Consider the following 26,129-nt stretch of genomic DNA (forward strand, 5'->3'; position numbering starts at 1 on the left):
TAATATCTACTGGTAGTTTTTTTTTGGTTTGTTTTTTTAAAGAAATAAAGCTCAGTGAAAAATCTGAATTTAACTTCCGATACTAAGTGTATCTTTGTCCTTACATTACAACCTCTTTTCACTTTTCATGCATTTCTTTGTAACATTTTATTCACTGAGTACTTTCATGCCTCTGCAAATGTGGCGTTGACAGGAAGGAGTTCGGCTTGGACAGCTTCATCTCTCCTACGCTGCTGGGCAACATGAGAGAGAAGGACCTGAGGAAAGCCATTAGCTACCACCTCAAAAAGATCCAGTCCCTGCTAGAGCCACGCCAGAAGGTAAATGGATAAGTGGAAGGAAAATGTGAGAGGTGTAAAGAGACACATAGTGACAGTTCAGCAGTGACTTCAGGCTAAGTTTTAGCTGAGATGTATGAGGACTGCTAATCTTCCTAAGGTTTAAAGCGGTATATGGAAGAACAGCAGCTTGGAGGAAAAATAGATGCTGAGTAGGAGGCTAATTAAAAAGGTGAATAGTCAGTATCAGGCTTGGGTAATGCCACCCACCGCCTTTTTTGTCTGTCTTGCTCATACTGTATATCTTCTCTGTGGTGTTATAGGTAATATCTGCCAATCAGGCTCGTTTGGCCTACCTCACTCAGCTGGGAGAGCTCATTTCTTATGGGGGACGGTCGTACACAGCCACAATGATGGTAAGGGCTAAAGGCCTCATGTAAATTGGTGGATCCATTTGCTAAATGATGGAAATTGCAACCAATTAAAATGACTGCAACACTTATTTTCTTTCTTCCTTCTCCTTTCAGCTTCAGGACAGGGAAGTGTTGGTCACGCTGCTGGTGGGAGCCAAGTATGGGATGAGTCAGGTCATCAACCACAAGCTCAACGTGATCTCTACGCTGGTCGAGTTCAGCAGCATCAGCCGAGTGGAGCTGCTCTCGGAGTCGGACAAAGTCAGCCTGCTGCGCATCTCGCTGCATGACATGAAGGTGAGGAGGCCTTAGGTTGGGATATACATGTTCATCGAGTTGCAAGGCTGTATTATTCGTAAACATATAGACGTGACACAGATGTTCATTCACCACAATATATTTATGAACATGACACTAAATATAGGTCAAGCATTCTTTCTCTACTATACATGCGATATATAACAGTATACAGCCTAAGGCTAGCTATATATAATGTTAATTCATGAATGCAAAGGTGACTGTCTCTCCCTCTTTCTCCCACTCCATCACTTTTCCCCTCTTACCCTTTCGCTTTAAACACTACTACTTTACCTTTTTTCTGCAATACCCTCCCCCTCTCAGCCATTTGCCTTACTGATGGACTCTCTGGCAGCCAAAGACTTAGGGTGTCTGCTGGGAGGCTACTGCAAACTCCTGGTGGATCCCAATGTCAACGTCTTCCGTCTGGGGCGCCCAAAAGTGAGGGTGCACCGGATTCCTGCTGAAGAAGGTGTGTGTGGGAGGTTCGCCGTAATAGAGGGCGTGTTCTATGAATCCCTATCAAGTGAGCAAAAACTGTTTCACTTAAAACTTATGACTTTCTGGCTTTGGCCTTTTTGATAGCCTTTTTTTCACCTCACATGTTTATTTATGTCACCATCCAGTACGGATACGGATAAAAAAAAAAGATAAGATGTCATTTTTTTTTTTACTATCAAAAATTTTATATTATTCTCCTTTATGAATGCACTAACACAGCTTTCGCAATGCTTGTCTGGTGTTTGTGCACTTTCTGGGTTTTATTAGGTTATGTGTCTCGCTGCTGCAGTGACTCAGACGACTCAACAGATGAGGATGACCCGATGGATTCTCAGAATTACAAACGCCCAGACCCAGCAAGTCAGGACTGGGAAGAGAGGAGAAGAGAGGAAGAAGAGAAGAGGAGAGAGGAAGAAAGAAAAGAGAGAGAGGAGCACAAAGGCAAACAGGAAGTGAAGATAATAGTGACAACAGAAGGTATAGGAAATGAGAGTCCAGATGAAGGAGGAGCAACAGGAAGTGGTCTGCATAAATTCAGTGTTATGGATGAAGAAATGAACCTGGACTCTTCCTGGTACCACACTGACCTGCGAGTCACCAGCAGCTTCTCCAGCTTGTCCAGCAGTTCCTTGAGCACTGCACTTGAGGAGAGCAGTGCTGCCAGCAAATCCAAATCTCGCCTTCACGGGCCGCACGTAGGCGAGGATGTTCCGAGTTTTGATGTTCACCACCCCTACCTCCTGGAGCCAAAACGCCATCAAGGGCCACGTAGACCCACTAACCTCAATTACCGTGGGAATGACAACTCTTGCCTCTGCTTTGCTGACCTCTCCAAGTCTGACTTCCTACCAAGCCCGCCTGGGGCTACCAGTGATGACGATGATGACGATGAAGAGGAGGAAGATCGGGGCACTGAGACACTTAGACGTATTTCTAAGATTCCTAGTTCAAGAGATTTGAGAATGATTGACAGCATACCCTTTCAAAGATCACCTATTAAAAGAAAGAAAAAGACCCCTCCCAAAGTCCCAGTAAGAACAAGTTCAATTCCTGGGAGCAAAGCAGGAAAGGCTGAGAACCGCCTATCAAAGGATGAAGACAGCATGTTTCTGACACCTTCACCCAACCCCAAGCCGAATCTTTTGGTCAAAGACAATGTCTCAGACTCTGAGGATGAGTTTTTCGATGCACAAGAGAGATTTACTCCTCCAGTTCCTGATCTCTCAGGTTTGTTTACAGCATGCTTGATAACTTAGTCCCTTGTCTGTGATGGTATATTTATCTGTGTACTGGTGACATGTGACAGCACTGTGACTAAGATATGTTGAAAGGAGATGGGACAATTGTGAGAAGATGTGTGTCGGTCCATTAATACCTCTCTTTCTGTTGTTTTCATTTAATTTTTCTCATTCTCTCACAGATGCAGAGCTGGCTGACCGACGCAATGCTAATCGTTTGAGTGGAACCTGGAACAGTCTTCCAGGTGTCGCGCGGAAAGAGCTGTCATCTCCACTTGCCAATAAAAGCCAATCCTATAAAGCCAAGAAGGAAGCGGATACACTTAAAGACCCTTCGAATCAACTCAACAACCAGCAAGGCAGTCCTTCAAAGCCATCACAGAAACCTGATGTTAAGGTCAAACCACCATTGGCACCGAAACCACAGCTGCCTCCCAAACCTCAGATCATTCCTCCCAAGTCTCCCCAGCATGGGAGATCATATGCCCAATGCAATGGGGATGCCTCTGGACGTTTGTCGTCGGAACTCCTTGAAATGGAGCCAGACACCATGGAGTTCAAGTCGGTCACATCAGGTGGATTGCCTATGTCGTCATCCTTGATCACAGCAGTGCGATATAGCAAGCAATCGCTATCACAAGATGAAGAAAAGACAAAAAGGCAGGAAAGCAGCACAAAACAAAGTAAAGATCTAGAAAATGGAGCGCGTGCTGTTTCCAAAAAAGAAAAATACATTCCTGATGAATCGCAAATTCTTGAAGCTGAGGGGAAAAGCAGTGGAACTGACCTGCTAACAAAGAGGCCAGCAAGCCTAACCCCAATCACTCGCTCTAATTCAGGAACTAAGCTAACAATACCCCCTCCAGTGCCTCCCAAACCCACTTCACCAAGCAATCTTCACCCCTTATCGCTACCTGCCAGCTCTCCCGTCTCTCCTACTGATCCAAGCAAAGGGATCTGTAAGGATGGCGTCAGTACTCCAAATGGAATTCACCCTTGGAGCAGTCGTAATGGGAGCATCCAGTCAGGACCTAGAAGGGTCTCTCTGAGCCACGAGAGCCTTTCACCCAAAAATACAGATGCGCCTCTTACGGTTACCACCTCGCTGACCTCAACCAATTCTAAAGGGGGCCTAGAAAGCAGAGAATCTGGAAGATCTGGTTCAGGATCTGACCTGAGAACCAGCTCCTCCAGTCTAGGAGGCAGACTACCTGCCTCAGCCCTGAGAGGGAAGATTCAGGCCCTTCCTTGGTACATGACCCGTTCCCAGGAGATATTAGGAACTCTGGACTATCCGTCCACTAGTTCCATCAATGGCGACACATCTGGATTTGGCTCTGGTTTGTCTGTAGCCAGTGGCTTATCAGACCTAAACAAAACTCCTGTCAAGGACAAAGAGAGTGTGCCCTCAAAATCAGGAATCAAAGGGACCATTTTAGATGATGGAGCTGAAGTTGTCATAGCAACAATCAAAGAGGCCCAAGAATTGTCGGCACACATGAAAAAGGCCAGTGGAACAAACGGCTCCCACCCTAATCTAAGTTTTAGAGAAAATATTGCACGTAGCAGCAGCGTTTCATCAGAGCAGCCTCAATCACGGTCTCACTCAGCAGTCGGGTTGGGAGGTGTGTCCAGCATGGAGATTGGAGGTGACTCACCGACCTCCTCACTGGCAGACAGCACTCCTCCACAGCAACACCGGGAGGCTTGTGGCTGCCGCACTGTTTACGCCAACTGTTTCAGCGGAGACACAGAGGATGGCGTTAGCTTTGATGATGAGCTCACAGTTTATGAGTTCTCCCGTCGCATACGCCCCAAACCTGTCCAGCCGGCACCTGCTCCATCTCCTACAACAACACCCTCTCTCAAACCCAATATTCTTTCACTGCTGAGGGACAACCCTCGCCCGCTGTCTACTTTCTCTACGACCTCTTCTGAACTCAGTCCTCTTGTTTCGTGTCCAGTTTCACCCACAACCTCATTCGGCGGCTCGCTTCGTTCCCTAACTAACAAGAATTATGGTGGGCTGAAAGGCGGCTTTGCCTCTCTGCGTCACGATATAGATCAGCTTCTTCTGGTCTTAGAACGAGGTGCACCTGAGCAAACAAAGCAAACATCATGCCAAGATGCAAAGCAAGATAGCACAAAGTTAAAAGTAGGGCCTGATCTAAATCATAATGGAACCGAAGACAGCCCTGCCCCAGAAGCAAGCCTAAAGTGTAATAGGATGACACCTGCTACCATGACAGAGGCCGAGAGGAGTCTTCTTCAGGCTGAGGCTCGACGGTTAGCATCTGGATGTCAACGAGCCACGCGGGTAGGCTGGGCGCCCGATGAAGCCCTGCGTTCTTTATCCAATAGTTTTAGTGCCCTGGTACAGCTGTCGGCAGCCTGTCTGCAAACAAACCCGTGCACTGGTTGTGACATGTGCCATAACACAAATCTGGTTCAAAAAGTTGAGGACAATGATGGCCAAGAGGCCATGGACAAGCTGAAAGAGATAGTGGAGCTGTATCGGGAGTTTGTTGGGGCTGTTGAGACAGCTGGAACTGGCGCAGGGGGTAGGAGCGGGGGCGTCAATGGGACCGTACAGGGTCAGGGAGAGGGCGACGGGGTAAGGCTGCTAGCCAAACGATGCACTGTGCTCATCTCGTCTGTATTCGCACTCACTCAGCTCTTCCGGACACCCACGGTAGAGCCCTCGGACACACCCGGACATGTACCTCTAAACTTTTGATCTGTGAACTTTTACCCACTAATAACGCACTGACTCTAGAGGTGAAGACAAGAAGAAGCAGCACAGAGCTATCTGGTGTGTAACGCTTGTGTTCTTGTACAGTAAGTGCCATGCACACCACACCACAGCACACACATCACACACACACCCACATTGAAACACAAACACCAAACACACCCCTAAAACGAAGCGATGTCACTTCGTTGCTAAACCTCTCCTTGGACGCATACGGACTATGCATTTGTACATATGAATTTTATAATTATCTTATAATTCTCTTATTTTATGATACAATATGTGTATGTATGTAATGATGAATTACCCATGTATGTATTTATGTATTTATTTTTACAATATTTGCACCATGATCTGTGACTGGCAGGTCTCTGGTGAGGAAAAAAAGAACTATGGATGTCACTGGAACTTTTTTTTTTTCCTCCCCTTTGAGACAGTATTACGTTATCTTTTTGCTGCTTTAAATATTGCTCCACTCCACAAGGTGTAATCTGTAAATTGTCATTTTCTACGTTTATGATTACGGTACGTTTACTGACAAACTACAGGAACTATTCTGTATCTCACTTGCGAAATATAGTAATAAACTGATTTGTTTTATATGTGCAGGTTTTGCACCTTTGTAAGGATTTAGTTTTTCAACATTACAGTCACGACTATACCATTACACAGCAGGGAGAGCACTTTTGACTGTTACAGATTGCACCTTTTTTTGAGACATGTACCCTTGTGTAAACTGTTTTTCTACCCCTTCCCAGTCCATACCTGACTTTGTGTGAATGCTTCCTGGATATAACCCCCATTACCCAATCGTATGCAGTATTATAATATTACTCTAGTTTTCATCCAAAGGACACTACATACAGTATATATTTTCTGGGAATGTGTGGGTGAGGTCCACCCAAACAGGGGACCTTATTTATGTAGTTTTTTTTTTTTGACGAGGCACAAGAGTGACTGTTAAACTCTATCCAGATGTAGCAAAGATCCAAAGTCTTAAAACACTGAGCCACAACTGTTCCCTGCCATTGTTTCGTCTTTGGGTGCACCACTTTATTAACTGAGTACTGACTGATGGATGGGCTGATGGTCAATGCTGGGGTCAGAACTGTAGATATACATTTATATCTCTGTGTCCTATTCTGTCCCTACTTTAGTTTATGGCTATGCAAACATAAACCCCTCAACCCCCCCCCCCCCCCCACATACTCTGTTGTTTTTCTGCGCTAACATTAAAAACAAACAGCAGCTGCATTATGTTTGCTTGAATATAATGGATGCTTTCTTTGTTTGGAATGTTGGTTTTTGTCTTGTTTCTGGAAAACTTTCTGCATTAAGGAATGCAACATTTTGCAAGGTTGCATGGCATTAGCATTTTGTCAATATAAAGATTTCTGTCTATACTGATGTCTGTGAACTTTCAGTAAAAGGACTACGTTGCTCAATCGGTTTGCTGATGTACAGTGTTCACTTATCAGCTCCTCCATATCACATGACGCCATCCGATTTGAAGGATTTACTCGAGCCACCTACAAACAACAGGAAGCTAATTAAGCCAAATCAGTCAGCGGTTGCTTATTCAAATATGATAAGGGGATTAGCTGAAATAAAGACTGCTTAAGTGCTGAGAGACAGCTGGTGAGGGGAAAGGTAGTGTATTTAATCTTCCAGACTGATGACTGAGGGAAATTTTGTTAAGGTAGTTGTGCAGCGTCCATCACCGTGCTAACGTCAAGACGTTGTGTCTCAGGAGGGTCTCCTGTTGTTCATTAGGCTGGCTCCATCAGTAAAGAGTGCCTGTGTCACTAACTCTTTCCTGTACGGGAACATTGTATGAACAGCATTTCATAGTCAGAGAGTCCACTGTGTTTCTACAGAAGCAGCCACTTTTCCATCCCCACATAAAACATGAAGTTAATGTACCAAGAAATGTATTGTTTGGGAATAAATGAAACACTGACCTTAATAATGCTGTCTTGAATATTTGGGAACTATGTGTACTTTCATTTACCAACAAGCAATTCATGAAGCTCCATTCACAAATATCGAGTGTTATTTATGAGATCATAAGAGATATCACTGCACACCGATATTCAACCCTGTGGTGAATATTTCACTTCAGCAGATAAACTAATATTTATGAATCTCATAGCCTCCAAAAGTCTTGGGTCACCCCTTATTTCTTTATATGTTGTAAGGAAAACTGTAAATTGGTGCAACAATTTATTGAAATGTATGTAAAGATACATGAAACATACAGCATAAAATGCAAAAACTGATTTTGCACAATTCTAGTTAACTTCAAAGTCAATATTTGGTGTGACCACTTTCATTCTTCACCATAGTGTGAACTCTCTTAGTAGAGTAATTTCTTTAAGTAGTGTTCAGGAATGGTTCTCCAGGCTTCTTGAAGAAATAGCAAAGCTCTGATTTGGCTATTAGGTGCCTTTTGCTCCCTTCTGTATCAAGATGATCCCACCCTGCTTCAATAATGTTGAGGTCCAGGCTCTGCGGAGGTCAATCCATGACTAATGGTGCTCCATTGTGTGCTTGGGTTAATTGCCATGCTTAAAAATGAAGCTATTGCCACTGAGATGCTTTCTAGATGGCAGATCAAAATATGATGGGCTTTTCTGCATTTGTAAATCCATCAATTTTGACAGGATCCCCAACACAACTGGCTGAAATGTTCCAGACCATGAGAGACTCCACCACGTTTACACACTCCACACCTTGCAGAGATATGCCAAGTATTCCTCTAATAGCTCTTTGGGAATACCTTGTTTACTACCTGTCAAACTATGCTGTCTGCTGTTTTCCACAGATTTAACTGAGGAAATTATGTGGTTTTGCAAAAGGCTACTAATAACAACGCTGCTAAAGATACAATTTAAAACTGGTTTTTGCTAAGTTGTCTGTCAGATAGCTTAGCACTTCTCAAGTTTGCTGTCATTTTAATGCTTGAATTATCCATAGGTTAGATAGCTTAACAAATAAAAAAGAAACATTGGCCTGAAAATGGTCAGGTACAAGGACTGGACTGAAGATAAGAGCAAAAGCAGCTGACATCAAAAACTACCTCTACAAAGCCTGGAGAACGATTGCTCAAGAGCAATATAACAAATCTGGTTTATTAGAAGCATAGTATAAAGAAATGAGGGGTGGCTCAAGATTTCTGCACAGTACAATAACAAATGAAGATTGTAGGACTGTTTTTTCAGTGTTAATTTCCTACAGTTTCAAGATGGCAGTGTTTATCTATGCATGAGGCCACCCCCTCCCCTTTTTGCTTTTTTTGGTACTGGTCTTCAAACTATGTGGAGAGCCAATTAGCAGAGTTCAAACAATATTTCTGCTAGTATGATTAAAACGGATTTTTAGATAAATTTGCACATAAAAAAGTTAGATTTCATCTAAGACAGCAGTCAGAAGAACACTTGATGTGGTGCAAAGAGAGCTGAGAGGCTTTGAAGCAACAGCAGTTCAGCGCTTCTTGATCTAAAGTCCCTCTGTCAGATTGTCCTTAATCTGATCATTATCTGCTGTCAGACTTCTTGACACAGTAAGCTAGAAAGTAGTACTCTGCGCTGACCCAAAACTCAGTCTCACAGTGCCGACTTGATGTCATTTCTTTTAAACAAAAATCCTTGACAACACTTACGCACATTGCTTAAGTGTTGTCACTTACAAAGAAGGGATTATAATTAATAAAAGGGAAAAACAGGTCCGATAGTTTACACATTATCATTGTATGACTCATAGGTACAGAGCAATGAGACAGAGGTCACAAAACAGACACAAAAACAGTTTCATAACATATGTGTGTCTCAGTTACGTAAAGGAAAATCTTTCTTCTCTCTAGGTGAAAAAATGACAGTCAGCTCATTTTTCCTGAAGTACGTCTGTATTTATTCAGGTTTTAACTGAGATTTAAAACATTTTAGCACAATTACTAACGTGACATTTCATTTTTGTAGTGATCCAGAAACTTTTGCTTCAGGAAAGTGATAAACAGTGTTATTTGATACACTTTTGAAGAGGATATTAGAATGAAAAGACTTGAAGAAATAGGCCAAGTGATCCATTTACATGGCAGCTTGAGCTTTTTGTGCCACTGAACATTACCCTCTGTCCCCGTCTTCTCTCTGTGCCACTACTCTGAAGCCTCTCTCTCAAGTGTCCAAGCGGCATGCCTTTCCTCTTCGGGCTGTCGAACTCAGCAAGAGCTGCAGTATGGTGACTGCAGCTACTCAAGCTTGAAATCTGAGCCCATTATGTCAACAGATGTTACAGACAGAGGGGAGAGCAAGCGTGACAAGAGAAGATATTAAAGTGAGAGCAAAAGGGGGAAGAGATACATAAATAAAATAAATGGCAGTAAGTTTTAAAAAAGGAAACAACCAGTGAGGAACATTTGTCTCATAGCCAATAAAAGAGCAGTAGTGATGCAGAGCTCAACCACAGGTCTTCTTCTCCTATTTGCCATCTTACACATCAAGACTGTTTTTTTTCCTCCCTGTATTTCAATTTAAAAAAAAACTGACAAGAGAGTACACCACAGGGCACTTATCAAAACACACACACACACAAAAAACAACAACAACTAAATAAACAAAAACAAAACCACAAAACCAAAAAAAAGGAAAAGAAAAAAAAACCACACACTGGCAATAGCACTTCAGAAAATAAATCAAGACAAAACATTATTTAACAAAAATGTCAATTAACTGACTCACGTGTGAAAACTGAGACCTTTTTGTTGTAAAAAATTGAAAAAAGGGAAAAAAACTTCTTATTTCTTTCTTCCTTTTGTTGAAAATTCCTAGACTTTGTGCACTGCTAATACTGATTTCAACAGTCACTTAAACATTTTCCTTCTTATGTCTTACTTCAATCTGAACTGGTGAGCACAAGAACAATGCTCTAAACATGGGGAAAAAGCACAAAGCTGTTTAAGTGGCAGAACTTATCTTCACAGGAGGCGGCGCTCTTGGTCAAACAAACATCACAGCAAACAGCATGTCCACAGAGAGGGATTCTCCCACAAAACAGGAAATCACTCAAGTTTTAAAGTTTCCTTTTAAATCTTTCAAAAAGATTGATGGAGTTTTGTGTGCGTCCTCAAACTTTACAACACAGACCAAACACGGGCATATTAACTGGACCCTGGCACAAGTTTTGCCTGCTTTTAACACTTTGACAACAGCAGAAAGTAACAATAGCAGGCAGTTATCTTACAGTGACTGTTGGCCCCAGTCAGAAGTACAACTTGGCTGTTATTTTTTAGTTCTGGAAATGTTGGACAGCAAGTGCACCGACTTAACTTTACAACCTCTCGTTTGTCACTTTAGACTGGCTCTGTTCCTCCGCTCAACACCCCTCCCTTAAAACACTTTCTCTTCCACTCTAGATCTCATTTGTCCTCTCCATTCCTCTTCTCATAAGAGCTTCAGCAGCAGCTCATAGGTGGCATTGATGATCCCCCAGGAGAGGAGAGAGCGGTGGTAGTTGAGATGGGCTCCTCTGAACAGCATGGCTATACTGCCACCCCTCTCTCTCCACACTGTTAACAGCACCTCTCTGCAAGGATTGAAGGCTCCACCCACCTGAGACTGAGCCCGCGATTTGACTACATTTAACGGGTAGAACATGATGCCAAGGCCTGCCCCCAGCAACCCTCCGCAAACAAAATCATTAACCAAGTTACCTGCCTTGCTAGTAGCTTCTGGGAGCTGCTCTTTAATGGGTCCCCTGAGCCCAAAGAAGAGAACATTGCTAGGGCCATTGCGCAGTAGTATGGGCACGAGGCCACGGTAGCACTCTCTCACACCATACTCTGTCACAAGTGTCCGGAAGGTGTGTGCTGTGTTGTTGAAGCGCCCGTGGTGCCGGTGGTCTTGTAGGAGAGTCTGCACACGCTCAAACGGTGTAAGGATGGCCTCTGCAGTTCCTGCCAAAGCTGCAGCAAAGCTTCTTGTAATCAGCTCTGGCATGCCACTGCTCCCAGCATGGTCTAGTAAGACTCTAGAGAAGTCCTCATACAAGCCAAACATGATGGCTACTGTAGTGCTCTTTTGGAGAAGTGGGGGAAGTAAGCCCCGATAAAGATTCCTCAGTCCATCCCTCTGGAGCTGTCGCACCGCATCGATGGCCAACACGCCATGCAGCTGTTGGCGGAAGAGGACTTTCTGGATCGGAAAGGTCAACAATATATTGGTAAAAGCTGCAAGGGAGCCGCAAACATAGTGCTTCCCTTGAGGTCCAAACCTGGTGGTCAGAATGCCAGCAGACAACAGGGAATGGCCTCCTTTTGTAAGGGCTTGGGTCTGAGGTGTCCGCGCTGACTCGGAGTCCATGGTGCTAACAGCCATCAGAGGCCCGGTGCACCACAGCCTTATCCTCAAGCATCACATCAACACACTTCTGTAAATTTATGAAACACATTAGAAAGAAGAAATATCAGCAGGTGTTTTTTTTTTACATCTCTTCACCCAAACAAAGATATTAAGTATGACATTATTTGTGAAGTACAAATAAAAAATAAATCTGTGGCTCATATTCTCTAAATGTGGCCTAAAGCTGGCTGAACATTTCCAACTCAATAACCTGCCTTAGACTTCTACAATTACACTGCAACAACTGCCAACTGATAAGAGTATTACACAACTTAGCAGCCTGATACGTGCACGCTACATCATGAGGGAAGCAAACCTGTTATGTACAGACTACACCAGCGGTCCCCAACCTTTTTTGCGCCACGGACCGGTTTATGCCCGACATTATTTTCACGGACCGGCCTTTAAGGTGTCGCGGATAAATACAACAAAATAAAACTAGTACCGGTACCGAAAAACAGAAGATTTATTCATAACACACGTGAAAAGACCCAGGAAAACCGAGTTAACGATAAAAACGATAACAAAATAACGCTGAAAACCGATAAAAACCCTGAAAACGATACATTTCACACCTGAGCCTCAACTTTCGCGGCCTGGTACCAAACGACTCACGGACCGGTACCGGTCCGAGGCCCGGGGGTTGGGGACCGCTGGACTACACCCTTTATTTGCTTTGAGCATTAAGTTTAGTTATTTATACAAAACATGCAACGCATACATCCTGTGACATACAATAACAGCAGTACAAATGGATGTTCCCACCAAAATTATAAGAAATTGTCAAAAACATCTTTAGTATATAAAGCAACAGAAAGGAGAAGTGGTGGTAATGGTGCAAGGTCAGGAGAGGTCAAAGGAAATCTACCAAAAGACTCTTGACACAGTTTTAAGTCAGTATTACAACACGAGACGACCACATGGCTGCTTTTGCATGAAACTGCATTGTGACATTGAAAACACCTGCAAGTTTTAAGTAACCAATATTTTTGTGTCTCTGCTCCTCTTTGTTGCAGATTTTCTTCCATGATATTTTAGAAGAAATTACCCAACTTCCCTGCGATGAAAAACGGACATTTCATATCCAAGCATACAGATCACTGTTAGAATTGTGACATCTAATCAGAAATACAGTCCAACCATCCCTTTTATTATGCTGCATCTTGCATGTTATTGCATAACTATATCAATCAGTACATTACATTTACTTTGGATATTCGACTGCACCTTCTTGCTTAAAACCTCTACATTTACTTTAAAATAAGTCATAATCTAACACAATAAGGTATTATTGTCGCACTAAATAAACTGTTACTCATAATCTTTAGATCTTGATATTCTCACTCAAATTTGAGCGGAAACAAACCATCTTAACACAAACTAATCTTAGGCGAACACGCCCTCTGTGTACCGTTTCTTTAGGATTCAGTAACGTGTCGCATCATGTCGGTTGCGCAAACAAGATTTTTCCAAGTCTGGTACAAATAGCAAGACCTCTCGAACATAGAAACACTATTACTTATTTTCTGTATGAATTACTTAGTAAGGACAAACACATCACTGAGGAGTTAGCACGCTTAGCGTAGCAGCCACACAGAAATGATGGACTGGTTCGCTAGCTCAACGGTGCTAGTACCTGCACCCCTCGCTTACGTTTACGTTTAAGATAAAATGAGGAAGTGATGAGATATATAGTCACTGCATGCTACGCAAAGACATTTGTCCAACTAGCATGCTAAGTGGCTAGCAAGAAGAGAGTCAAACGGACAAGTGTTGATCCATGTTTGGTTGGAAATATCGTCCGCTGCCACTGAAAGTCAACAGGCAAAAGAAGAGTCGCGTAGTTTTGGTCACATGAGGACCTGGCCCACAACTGAACCTTTACCTGCAGTGAAACCAGCCGCTGTCCTATCCCTGGACAGGTAGAGCGCTGCTTTCTGCTGGGTAATTGGGCCACTACTGTAGGTCGTGTCTGCAGTCCTAACAAACGCAGGTGACAGCAGCGCTTTTCCACGCCTGCGCACTGCTGTCGATCCGAAACCGTATGCATGGGTAACGGCTGATTCGGAGGTAGTTTTGGGATTTATTTTAGAATTTATTGTATTTAACAGTGCAAACCTCAATAACTTTAGTTGTTTAAATTTTCCTGATTTTTTTAAGTACGTCATATCAGAATAGTCGTGTTACAATTGTTCTTATTTTTGTTGTTGTATTTTACCTGATCCGGTAGCCATTCGACGTAGCTGTCGTAAAACGACACAACGCGTCGTGACGTCACTATCGTAAAGCTAGTGAGTGCGTCGGTAAATAGAGATTTATCTTTTACTTGCTTTCGCTTCTCATTATAAGTGTGGTAGTTATATTGAAATAGAATAGTTGGATAATAGGCGGTGGTCTGATGATCAGTTATTGTAAATATGCCGGCTGAAAACCAAATAGCTGACGCTAGCTAGCTAATGTGGCTAACTGTAGCGTTACATTTGGCTGCTACATTAAAACACGCATGCATATTTTGACATTTTGTCACATCCGGCACCTAAACCCAGAAGTATAGAATGTCAGCCCAAAAGGACTGTGAGTTTTTGGTGAAAAGAGCCCGGGAGCTGGTCTCTGATGATCCCTGTGCTGCCAAAGCCTGGCTCATCACTGCCAGGACCCTTTACCCTGCAGACTTCAACATACAGGTAACACAAATCATCTCCTCTAGCTGCAAAAGCTGTCAGTAAAAACATCTTCTTACACATCGTGTTTCTGGACCTGTTTTTACAGTATGAAATGTACATCATTGAACGTAATGCAGAAAAGACAGCTTCAGCCGGGCGGCTGCTGTACGACATGTGAGTTACATTTTTAGCGTTAATGTCAAGTTTCCTATCCTGAGTCTGACCTCTTACTTAGTTTTGATTTCCCTTTAGGTTCATAAACTTTCCAGATCAGCCCATTGTTTGGCGTGAGATCAGTGTTATTACAGCTGCCCTGCGGAGTGACTCTCAGGATAAGCAGGCACAGTTTCTGAGAGGTGAGAGGGTTTTAACCCTTCATTGCATGCATTAAAAAGTATGACAATGAACAATGCTTCTTGTGAAAATCGAAAGAGTATTTTTTTATTTTATTTTCAGGACTTTTTGAGACACTGCCTGGTCGAGTGCAGTGTGAGATGCTGCTGAAAGCCACGGAGCAGTGTTTCAACACTTTGGAGAAGGCAGAGATGCTGCTGTTACTGCTGAAGCGCTTTCCAGAGTCTGTGGTTCAACATGGGGTGCGTAATATTAGTATTTGCATTGTCTTTTGAAAACTATATGTAATGTTAAAAGCTATAAAAGAACCTGATGTGCTGTTAGGTCAATTTAGGAGAGACATTGCTGGAAGCAGAGGCATCAGAGAATTTGGAGACTCCTGTCAACTGCTTCAGGAAGCTTTTTGGTGAGTACATACTGTCTTTGAATCCATTTTATTTCATCTGAAAAAAACAAACAACACTCGCTTCATACAGTTTTTTCCTCCTACAGTGTGTGATGTGCTTCCTTTGGTTATAAACAACATGGATATGCGCCTGCCTGCCAGCCTAATGCAGAAATACATGTTGAAAGCAGCAGAATTCTACATTGGCTATGTTACCCGTGGACCCTCGCCGGATGGACAGATACAAGGTGAAGATACACTGTGATGAACTTGTTCTTTGTTTTCTATTTTAGGGCTATCACAGTGGGATCACTTTCACTCTTAAAAGTTTCAGTTCTCTAGTGGGCTTTATAGTGAAGCCTTTGAAGTATTTATTTTTTCTATTTACTTTGTTTCTCTTGTTTTCTGTTTCAGGCTCTCAAGAAGGTGGGGCTCTGAAGTCACCGAGTGTGTCACGTGCTTCCCAGCGTTACGTGATTGATGGCCTGACAGAAAAATCGTCGGTGGTGGCAGAACCTTGGGAGAAACTGCTGGATATTCTTGCTGTGGTTGGGGCACGATGTGAGTGGCAGGGAGACAAGGGACAGAGGTAATCTATCACTCGGCCTGTCACATTGTTATTTAGCTACTGCTGTTGTTCCTACACAAAGGTGACATAAAGTGTAGGATACTTTACTCAGGGATACCTGATTTGTCTGATCTTGGACGCTAAGTGGGGTCAGGCCTGGAGAGTTTGCCTGGGAATACCAGGTCCTGTATGACCTTTGGGTGATTGTGGCTCAGGTTGTAGAGAGGGTCATCTACAACCAGGTCCTGTATGACCTTTGGGTGGTTGTGGCTCAGGTTGTAGAGAGGGTCATCTACCAATCAGAAGATCGGTGGATCGACTGAATCGCAAGTTTCTGTCAGAGCGTCCATCAGAGTGCTGGTTGGTGTGTGAATGCTAGAAAGCACTTAGGCATAGGTAAAAGGGCTGTATGAATGTTTGTGCGATTTGATAGAGCACTTTGAGTGCTCAGCCAGAAGGGTGGTTATCAGTCCATTAGTTTAGTAAGTACACTGTGCAAGTGGCATTGTTGAATTTTGTTACTACATTATATGTGATGCAGAATTATAAATGATGCAGGAATACTGTTGCAGTTGTCAATTATGGCTTCTTTTGATTGTGTCTTTTTGGTTTTCTCTCATGAGCTTTGTTATACTTTGAGCTTTTTATGAGATATTTATGTTTTCTCTGAGAAACTGAATGCTATCTGCTACCTTCTTGTTTTATGTTCATGTGTTGTAAATGTTGGATTGAGTGTTTAAGGACCCCAGGAAGAAGCTAAGGGAATGCCTTTTTTAAAATTACATATGAGTTACATTGTGGGTAATAAGTAAAAAAAAATCTTCATTTAATCAAAAACAAACAAAAAAAACCACATAGTAGAACAAATATAATGTGCCCACATGTAAAATGTAAATAATAGATGGTTAAAATGTGGATCGTTCAATGACTTTGAAGTGATTATTTAAAGTTAAAATTTTCAAAGGAATGTTTTTATGTGTTTATTTGCACTGTAGGAGTTATATGGAGATGCTGCAGAGAGTGAAGGAGCTGTGTCGCTACCTGCCTGGTCTAGAAGGAGAGACGAGGGCCCGGTGCTGCAGTCAGGTGGTCATCTGTGCTGCACTTGTCCTCTTCCGTAGTGCCTTCTTCTACGTCTCAGCTGTACAGCCTGCACTGTTCCACGGTTAGCTTCTACCTTTGTAGATCTCCATCTTCATTTAATATATCTACGGTAATCTTTTGAGTAAAATGTTACAAACAGGTTTCAGTGTTATTTTTTTCTTTTTAGGAATCAGTGGGTTAAGTTCCGGGCCGTGGATCCTTGTTGAGGATTTGAGCTCAGTGTACAGTGATGTGGAGGTGGAGCGAGGAGCACTGAAACATGCGCATAAGAAACGCAAACTAGCAGATGGAAGAGAGAAGACTATGGTGAGAAAAGTTTAGATATAAGTAAGACACTTTAATTATCCCAGATTGGGAAATTCTTTTGATTACATTTGGATCTGTGTGTCATTATAGAGCTCAGATGATGAGGAAGGTTTGGGGAAAGGCCGTGGTCGACACATTTTAGTAAACAAGAATGACATGCCCAACTGGTCAGAGACTTTGGAGAGCTTTCGCACAGCGAGAGAAAGCTGGGACCTTCTTCACTCCCATGATGGTCTGGAAGCTGGTAGGAGCTGAAGCTGTTCAGTCATGTTGTCACTACATCAAAAGGTTGTTATCAGAACAGCTGCATTAATTGTACATTTTAATGTCTCTCAAAGAGTTCAAGAAGATCTGCGCTGCGTGGAAGACGGACAGCTGGCTGTGGTTCCGAATATTCCTCACCGACATGATTATATACCAGGCAAGAGTCGTTTTTAATTTACCTTTTCTGTTTGTGACAAATCATCTGCATCCCTTTTATTTGTTAGCAGCAGCATCTTTAGCTTGTTATCTTAGCTTTAGGATCAAAATATGCCATAATTTTAATACTGCTTTGAATTAAATAGCCCTGATCAATGTTGGGAAATGCAATTATTGCATAAGAAAGAACAGATTATACCAATGCAGGCACTCACTGACCACTTTGCCTTCAAAAATTCCCTGTGACATGGCATGTTATCCTGCTGGAAACAACCAGAGAAATCAGAAGATGGCTACTGTGGCAATAAAGGGATGGAGATGGTCAGCAAGAGTACTCAGTTAGGCTGTGGCTTTTAAATGATCCTCTCTGGGGTTTTTTGAGTTACCATCATCTTCCTATCAGCTCAAAGCCATCTGGACCTTCGCCTCTGACCTACAGATATACCTAATAAAGTGGCTGGAGAGTGTACATTTTAAGTTATATAGAATTTAAAGAATGAGGCAAATGCACGCAATAAAACTAAACACAACTGGTTGAAGTTGGCAGATGAAACTGGCTATTTTAATATAATTTAAATACACTTAAGCTAACACATTAATCAACATTTGGATATAATATCTTTTCTAAGTTGTCTTTGGTTATATACTGATTATGTGCAAATGTATTATCTCCAGGGACAGTACCGCAAGGCCCTCTCTAGCCTGCACCAGATGGCTGCAGTGCAGCAGCCTCAGCCTGGGCCACAGAGTCCCTCAGGTCAGGCCAGTCTGGAGCACCACAGGGCCCTCATACAGCAGGCATCCTGCCACTACGCCCTGGGAGAGTACAGGGTATACACATGCACACAAACACACTCTTAGCATACATTATTTTGGTTTTGTCAGGAGACATGCATATGCTTATATGCCTTTCTTTTTCATAAATCATATCAAATGTATTTATACAGTATGTTTTAAAACAAATGTAGCTGAGAGAATGATGAACTAAATTTGGGAATGTGCACACAATATTAAGGCAGAAAACTTAAATAAAGAAAATAAAGACAGTAATTGATTGAATATTTTAACTTTTTTATTTTTATTTTATGAAAGCACAGCTGGCAGGAAATATACTCTACTGTAACATTTATTGATTCACATTGAAACTTTTGGTTTATAATTGGTCATATATAATTTATTTGTTATTTTTTTTACATATATATTTACTTAAAATATGTGATTGTATAATAAAATGTTCTGCAGGCCACGTATGAAAAACATATCAGTGACACCAACTGGCCTGAAGGTGGCACTATAGTTAAAATGGGTTAAAATGTCCTAGATTAAATTCAGGTGTTTAGAACAACTTGCATCACTTTTATTTAATTTTCTCTAAACCAAGCTGACAGACCTGGTCCATCACAGCTCTGTCATTTAGTCAGTTTTACTATATTAGTATTCTGCTCATCAATAAAAGTTTTAGAAAGTTTCTTGGCCTAACAACATGTCCTTTGTCCAGTCAAATTTTGTGTAATAGTTTTGTATGGTGCTGTTTCTTTTGACAGATGGCCTGTGAGAAGCTGCTTGAAGTTGTCAGTGGCCTAGTACCCCCAAACCAGGAAGCACCAAAGACCCCAGAGGATCCGGTTAGAGTCAAGACCAAAACGAGGAAAGGTAAGTTTCCTGAATCTACTCACTGATTCTGTTTATGAACAGTTTTGATTTTTTTTTTTTTTTGCTAATCTGAGATATTAATACGTTTGTGGCGTCTTCATACAGAGTCAATGTTGCATGCGTCTGTATTTATATGTTGCTTTGAGTACTGTTAACATTCCCTGTTCTTTGGTTTTAACCAGGGAATGACTTGCGATTACTTCCGTGCACCAGCAAATCTGTGCTGCCGTTCTGTCTCCAGCTGATGCTTGCCTGCTTTAAGGTACATAGACAGGATACATCTGTGGAAATAAGTGGGTGCAAGGGCTTGGATATGTTTTCTTATGCAGACTTTGAGGAGACATGCTCCGTGCTGTAAGGCTTAATGAGACTGTGACAATCTTTGTTTCCTTTTTTCCCCCTTTTTTGGCCAATCAGCTACGTGCCTTCACCGACAGTCGTGACGACCTGTCCCTTGGTCACGTGGTGGTGCTCCTGCAGTACGACTGGCCACAGGGCGAGATGCTGTTTTTAAAGGCAGTGGACAAAATTTGCCAACAAGGCAGCTTCCAGTATGAGAATTTCTTCAACTATGTCACCAGTATCCTTTTTGCCTTCATTTCTTGCCTTTATTTTGGTGTAAATAGACAGTTCTCTTTGTGATTCCTTTATGTGTTGGATGTTGGTTTCCTTAAACTCATGGTTTTTCTCAGACATTGACATGCTGGAAGAGTTTGCATACCTGCGTACTCCAGAAGGAGGTAGAATTCAGCTGGAGCTGCTGCCCAATCAGGGAATGCTGATCAAGTAAGCAACCTCCTTCCCATTATGAGCTTTTCTTTAGTTGGCATCGTGACTGCACTCTCCCTTTCTGTTGGTGTGCTTTTAAAAGAGGACAGTGCTACTGACTGATCTACATAGACAAGGCCTGTGGGGAAAATTGACCTTTTAAACTGAAAAAGCTGTAAATGGAGTGGGCGTTTATAAAGAGAAGGAGTTCATGGTTTAAGTGAAGAAAAAAAAAAACTGTTTTCAGACTCCTTCGTTCATTACTGTAGAAGTTCAGACGTTTGAATGCACCCTCACTGACAGAGTTGTTGAATGTTGCTGTCCCTCAGGAACCCTAGCCCTGCCCTGGGGGTGGAGTTAAATACTCTCCTGCTACAAGGGGTGCAGACGATGGACAGGTACCCCAGGCCCCTCCTCCCACAGTCCCCATCCCGCCCCCACCACCCCACCAGTCACCCTTCCTTCATCCCCAGCTTCAAGGCTTGTCATCCCCCAGTTTTAATTTGGGCCTGTCATTTTACATCAAGAGTTAGTCGTTCTTTGATTTCTGTCGGCGTTTGTTTATTTGAGCCATTACTCGCCTTTCTGTGGTCATCACTGTTGTTGTTACAGAAGACAATGTTGGTGTTTTTGTATAGTGAATTTAGTTATTTTGCCTTGTCATAACACTTGATCTCATTTCATGTGTGGACATGTTTCATGTGGTTTTGATTATTATTATTATAATGGAATGTTTTATTTTATGTTTTATTTGAAAAGACTAAAAATGCTGTTTGGCTGATTTATGTGTGTGTAAGGAAAATGTAACCTGAAGTATTTATGAGTTATTTTTATTGTATAGGTTATATAATCTAAGCCTCTGTTTATTTTAAGGTATCTCATAAAACCCTATTTCTGACCATGTCTATGTTTGCATTTATTTTTTTTTCCTCTTCCAGACACCACACAGTGACTCGAGGAATCACCAAAGGAGTGAAGGAGGATTTCCGTCTGGCCATGGAGAGGCAGGTGTCGCGTTGTGGGGAAAACTTGCTCGCTGTGCTTCACCGTTTCTGCATTAATGAGAAAATAATCATCATCCAGTCGCTCCCCTGACACCTGGACTTTAGCTTGTGAGGTTTCAGGCACAATTTAAATGCAAGTGGACTGACTTAATGACCAAGAAAGCTGATTCTCTGCAGACCCATTTCCAGCTCTCTTGTCTTTCTCAGCCAGCACTGAACTCTTAACATGCAGGCTTATTCTTTACCTTCATAGTGAACTTCTCTTTTTAGAGTGTTAGCAACAATACTGATAGACAACTGCTTTCATTTTCACATTACAGTATGTGTATTTTTTCTTCATCAGTGGTACAAAGTTGAGATGGTAACATAAATAACCACCACATTTCATATTGTGATGTCTTGCAGGAGTCAGTAATGACAGAAAACTTAGTGCATTTTTGATACTTTTTGTTAGGTTAATGTTTTTGCTACAATCTTGAATCGAATTGTTAGTTTGTATGGATGTTTCCATTAAATGTTACTTGAATGGTTTAAACAGGTTTATGTGTTATTTCATAATTTATATATTGCAATCATATCAGATGGTCATTAAATGCTAATTAAACAAATGAGATAAATTAACCCTAAAAGGTGCCCGGTCTTTAAAGGTGCAGGGTATTTCCAGTGTATCCAAATGCTTTTGTAGCCCTTTTTTACCCCGTTAATCTGTGAAGAAGGCTTCAAGTCTTTCCTCTGCCCAATGCTCCTGTACTTGTGTGACTGGAGCATTTGGCAGGTCAGTCTGCAGGGCAGCTCTGAGGTTAGCCCAGAATAACCTTTGTTTTGCCCTGTCTTGAGGCCACTCCAGATATGTGTGGCGGTTCATCATGGACTTCAGCTGGTAGTACTTGGATGGGATTAGGTATTGAGGCAGAGGCTCAAGCAGTACCAGCACAATGCTGTCGGAGCCCAGAGTGAGACGTTGGTGGGTGGCGAAGTAGAGTTCGTAATGACACCACTCGCTCTTGACAAAGTGAGCAGAGAGGACAAACACAGAGCGCCTGCATTTCTCCACACAGCTGATGATGTTCTCAATGATTGTCTTTCCCGGCACAAAATGTTTCTCATGATGACAGATTCTAAGCCCTCCTGCGGGGCCTTCGAGGTTGGGAAGAAGGGAATTGCGCACCCAGTCAACATCGTGTTGGCTATAAGACACAAATGCGTGGAACTCCAGACCCACCAGATCCTCGGGCCGAGCTTGTTGAATTCTTGCACGATGTTTGGCTCTTGTCCACTGCCAGATCATGCCCATGTACCAGGGAACATCCAAACAGTGACACAAAATCACAACAAAAATAATCAGTGTCCCTGCTGGTACCAAAATTGCAACCACTAGAAGGCCAATGCTGCAGGAGACCTCTGGGATCGAGATGTCTCTTAAAGTTGAGTTTCTAACGTCCTCGGGGTATGTGCAGTAATAGCCCTGTGGCCAATTCAGCAGCTCAATTCCTGATTGGCTGTTGTTCTTTTCAGAATTGATAGCGAGCTTTATGAAACCTCTGAGAGTGCAGATACAGGTGAAGGGGTTAAAACTGACATCTAGGATATGCAGTTTGGGACAGCTTTCCAATATGTTCACAGATGGGGCATGGAGAGAATTTGACCTGAGCAGAAGCTTGTGGAGTGTGGGGAAAGTGCCAAAACCTGGCAGCTCCCGCAGCCGGTTAGCATTTAGATTCAGAGTTGAAAGGTTTCTCAGTTTGAAGATGGATTGCGGAACCACCGAAATCTGGTTGTTCTGGAGGTCCAGTATCTGTGTCCCATTTGGTAGACATTGAAAAACTGACTCAGTCAAACTATTAGAAGACAGATTTATATTGGTGATGCTTGCTGGCCAGATGCACTGTGATGACTGGTCATACCCTATGGAGTTGACACTGAGGTCCAGATGTTGCAGGGACGACATATATTGAAAACGTTGGCTCAGTATCTCAAGTTTTTTAAGACTGTTGCCTACTAGAGTCAAGTTCTTCAGGTTACGCAGGTTCTGACATTCAACTACGTTTTTACCCACCGCACTTGAGAAGATGGAATCAGACAGAGCACCAAAGGAAAAATCCAGCTGGCGTATTAGACTCTGTGACTTGGGACAGGTCATGTGTATTATTGGTGCGTCAGTAATCGCAACACTCTCCACTGGCATGTTGATGAAAAAGTTGTATAAAGCCTCCTGTGAGAATTGGAAACTTGTTACCACTGCCCGTCTGACTGTGAAAGAAATCACCTGTGATGTTTTGATCACTTCAGTTGTGTATTGAGGAGGATTCTTTAGATTCATTTCAGAAACATCAAGATGTTTCAAAGTTGTATTTAGAGCCACATTTACATATTCAGTAAAGTCTTGCCATTTAATTGTTATGTTGGTGAGATACAAACTCGTTGTGTGGATTTTCACCGTCTCTCTTAGCTGCTTACTTAGGTCTTTGTAGCCATCTATCATATTCATCATCTCCACTTCAGCAAACAGGGACAGAGCATCAGCAGTCAGATTACGGTCAATTTTTTGATTATGTCCAAAGGCTATCTGCAGCCTTTGAGCATGAACATCCTCCAGGCTGCCTGCTTCATAATAAAGTTCATCCTCTAGTAATAACGTCAATGTACGTAGTTTCACTTTAGCAATGTTCTTGAAATCACCCACACTGATGTTTTTTGCTCCAACTGTTAATCTCTCCAGTTTTACAAGAGAGCTGAGCTCACTCCCCAATGTCATGGTAAGAAATCTGTTAAAGGCCAAGTTTAGCACCAGGAGGTTCACTGTGTGTAGCAGGTATTGTTGACTTGAGAGGTTCTTGAGATTGTTGTGCGACAGGTCCAGATGTTCCAAGAGAGGCGTGTCAAGAAAAGTCTGTGGATCGATCTCCTCCAAATCATTCCATGACACATTCAGGAACCTAAGGTGAGTGGTTTTTTGAAAGTCTCCATTGTGAAGCTGACGTATGTAGTTGCGAGAGAGGTCTAAAAACTCAGTCGTCTGTGGCAGGTCAGTTGGGACAGAGGAGAGGTTTTGGGATGATCGGTCTACAAAGTTGTCAGGGAATGAAGCGCTCTTCTGAAGTCCCACCAACACAGCTGCTGTCCAGAGTACGGCTGCTGTGACCCTCATTGTAGCCTGTATAAGAAAATATAGCCATTAAACGGGTAGCATTTGTCTGTGTGTCATTCTGTCTGTAAATATAATAGCTCAAAATGATTTGAATAAATTCTGATAAATGTTTGTAATGTTAAAAAGTGGAGTCATGTTAACAATACATTATAATTTGGTTACATATACCAGGGTTATCAAGGTCAACTTAATAATAATTAACAATATTGATCAAAAATTGAAAAGAAGGGGATTCTAAATATCACGTTACCTTGGATGTCTGACACTGAAGAAGAAGTCAGAAGATATGCTTAAAACTATGTTTAATATTCTACTGCTTTTGTTCGTATTGCCAACATTTAGGGAAAGATACTGATGTTGTGGGATTTTAACGATCACATTATAGTTTGCATCCAAATATCATTGCAAATTTGACCTCTGATCTCACAATTACATTTCACATCTGCCTTTCTTTTCAAGAGTTTTGGAGTCAATACAGCATTGACTCCAAAATGCATATAATAATAATGCTTGGAGTCAAGTTCGTGAGATATATACTGTAGTATAATGTCATATAATAGAATTAAGTGATTTGTGTCCAGTCATTTGCAAATAACTAACTTTATCACTAAACATTTAAATGAATTTTAATAAACAACAAAAATAAATGCCACACATGTACTGCACCCACATGAATACAAATAAGAAAAAAATAATTATACTCAAAAAAATGTCACGTATATTAAAATGGGTTTCAAACGAAACAAATACATGCAAAACACAATATTATTTCCTTAAAAGTAAGAAACTACCGAGAGTGAGCTGCCTTGGTGGAGGTTTGCACTCTTGGAGTAGTTTTTGTTTAAAATAAATGCTGTCTACCTTTTTGGTGGCTACAATTCCCAGAAACTGCTGAGGAGAAGTAAGGATTTGACTTAACGATCACTTTATAGTAAGCAGTGTGTAACAGTATCCTTTCTAAACTTGTTTAAATAAGACAGGATTGATAAAAGCACAAATCAGGTTTTTATCATCTGAGTGATAACAAAAATTTGGTATTTGGAAATCATCATCATGTGTCTGTCATGAATAAATAAATGTGTAAAATTAAATAAATGGTTCTAGTAGCTCATTGGTCAGATGTCATGCAAATATAAAACAAAGTTTTTGTTAATTGACAGATGTCCCTTTTTCAGAATTGTCTGTAGTAGATAATGAAAAAATAAGAACTTTTCTCCCATTTATTTGTTGATCTATCAGTTAATGACTCTGGTGTAGTATGAAGTACCATGGTGGAGGCCTTTATACAGCTGACATTTCACAGAGCCACCCAGTGTGATGATTGGTGTCTTTACTGGGTCGATTCTGCCCAGAATTTGATTTTATTTTTTTCAATCTAAATCTTAAAATAAAGAAAATCCAAAACCACATTCACATTAATTCAAAGGAAAACACAATTTTATTCAAAGATGGATAAGAGTCCACTAACCTGTGTTGCCGTCTGATGGTCACGTTTTGAAGTCTCAAGTACCAAAAATATCAGAGTCACAATGGTTCAAAATCTCTATGTGGGAAAAGAAATGGAAATCAGTCAAACAAAACTGACTGATAGAGGAACATGTAGCAGCAAATGAAGTCTGGCTCAAATGTGACCAAAAGGCAAGCATCAGCACTGAGTCAACAGTTGCTAATATTAGTTTCTAAGTAACAGTAAAAAAAAAACATGAAGTTGAGCAGAAACAGGCACAGAAATAAAAACAAGTTCCCAGGCTCTTCATCCTCTTTTACCTTCCCTTTTTATGCAACAGTGCATTTTATGGAGAGAAACTTATACGATAATGTATAAAAAAAATGGAGATAAAGTCCAGAAATTGGATTCAGTGTATATTATTGCCTTGAGGAG

At 41.8% G+C, this 26,129-nt stretch overlaps 4 protein-coding genes across 7 annotated transcripts in view; 2 read left to right on the forward strand and 2 right to left on the reverse strand.

The window, feature by feature from the left end:
- frmpd1b (FERM and PDZ domain containing 1b) overlaps nt 1-7,460 on the forward strand; it is a 24,424-nt gene extending 16,964 nt beyond the window's left edge. For 2 of the 3 annotated variants that reach the window (XM_084945615.1, XM_084945625.1), the window contains exons 12-17: nt 194-320; nt 602-694; nt 806-988; nt 1,313-1,514; nt 1,757-2,716; nt 2,910-7,460. In XM_084945615.1, coding sequence (XP_084801741.1) covers nt 194-320; nt 602-694; nt 806-988; nt 1,313-1,514; nt 1,757-2,716; nt 2,910-5,464 — 4,120 coding nt within the window. In that variant the 3' untranslated portion in view covers nt 5,465-7,460. The remainder of the gene's footprint in view (nt 1-193; nt 321-601; nt 695-805; nt 989-1,312; nt 1,515-1,756; nt 2,717-2,909) is intronic. The other variant, XM_084945634.1, reaches the window with a different exon arrangement.
- Nucleotides 5,660-13,917, reverse strand: slc25a51b (solute carrier family 25 member 51b). Its single transcript, XM_084945677.1, has 2 exons — nt 13,760-13,917; nt 5,660-11,902 (listed from the first exon to the last, which is right to left on the reverse strand). Exon 2 carries the CDS (start codon nt 11,848-11,850, stop codon nt 10,918-10,920), a length of 933 nt encoding a protein of 310 aa, XP_084801803.1. The 5' UTR covers nt 11,851-11,902; nt 13,760-13,917; the 3' UTR covers nt 5,660-10,917.
- Nucleotides 13,918-14,108: 191 nt separating this feature from the next.
- On the forward strand, nt 14,109-21,634 carry ints10 (integrator complex subunit 10). Of its 2 annotated transcripts, XM_084945657.1 has the most exons (18): nt 14,110-14,558; nt 14,644-14,711; nt 14,790-14,893; nt 14,994-15,133; nt 15,216-15,297; nt 15,384-15,524; nt 15,691-15,865; nt 16,840-17,009; nt 17,115-17,254; nt 17,345-17,498; nt 17,593-17,675; nt 18,350-18,505; nt 19,219-19,327; nt 19,510-19,589; nt 19,745-19,907; nt 20,020-20,113; nt 20,425-20,493; nt 21,034-21,634. In XM_084945657.1, exons 1-18 carry the CDS (start codon nt 14,430-14,432, stop codon nt 21,188-21,190), a joined length of 2,214 nt encoding a protein of 737 aa, XP_084801783.1. In that variant the 5' UTR covers nt 14,110-14,429; the 3' UTR covers nt 21,191-21,634. The 2 variants fall into 2 exon arrangements, with proteins under 2 accessions (XP_084801791.1, XP_084801783.1); XM_084945665.1 differs by lacking the exon at nt 20,425-20,493 and having other exon boundaries at nt 14,109-14,558.
- Nucleotides 21,635-21,729: 95 nt separating this feature from the next.
- Nucleotides 21,730-25,835, reverse strand: LOC146392350 (toll-like receptor 1). The gene is made up of 2 exons (XM_084945645.1): nt 25,716-25,835; nt 21,730-24,253 (listed from the first exon to the last, which is right to left on the reverse strand). Exon 2 carries the CDS (start codon nt 24,245-24,247, stop codon nt 21,800-21,802), a length of 2,448 nt encoding a protein of 815 aa, XP_084801771.1. The 5' UTR covers nt 24,248-24,253; nt 25,716-25,835; the 3' UTR covers nt 21,730-21,799.
- Between the last annotated feature and the right edge of the window lie 294 nt (nt 25,836-26,129).

Source organism: Perissodus microlepis, chromosome 2 (genome assembly GCF_051167445.1).
Source record: "Perissodus microlepis isolate ML-2025 ecotype Zambia chromosome 2, ASM5116744v1, whole genome shotgun sequence".
Classification (NCBI taxonomy): Eukaryota; Metazoa; Chordata; class Actinopteri; order Cichliformes; family Cichlidae; genus Perissodus; species Perissodus microlepis.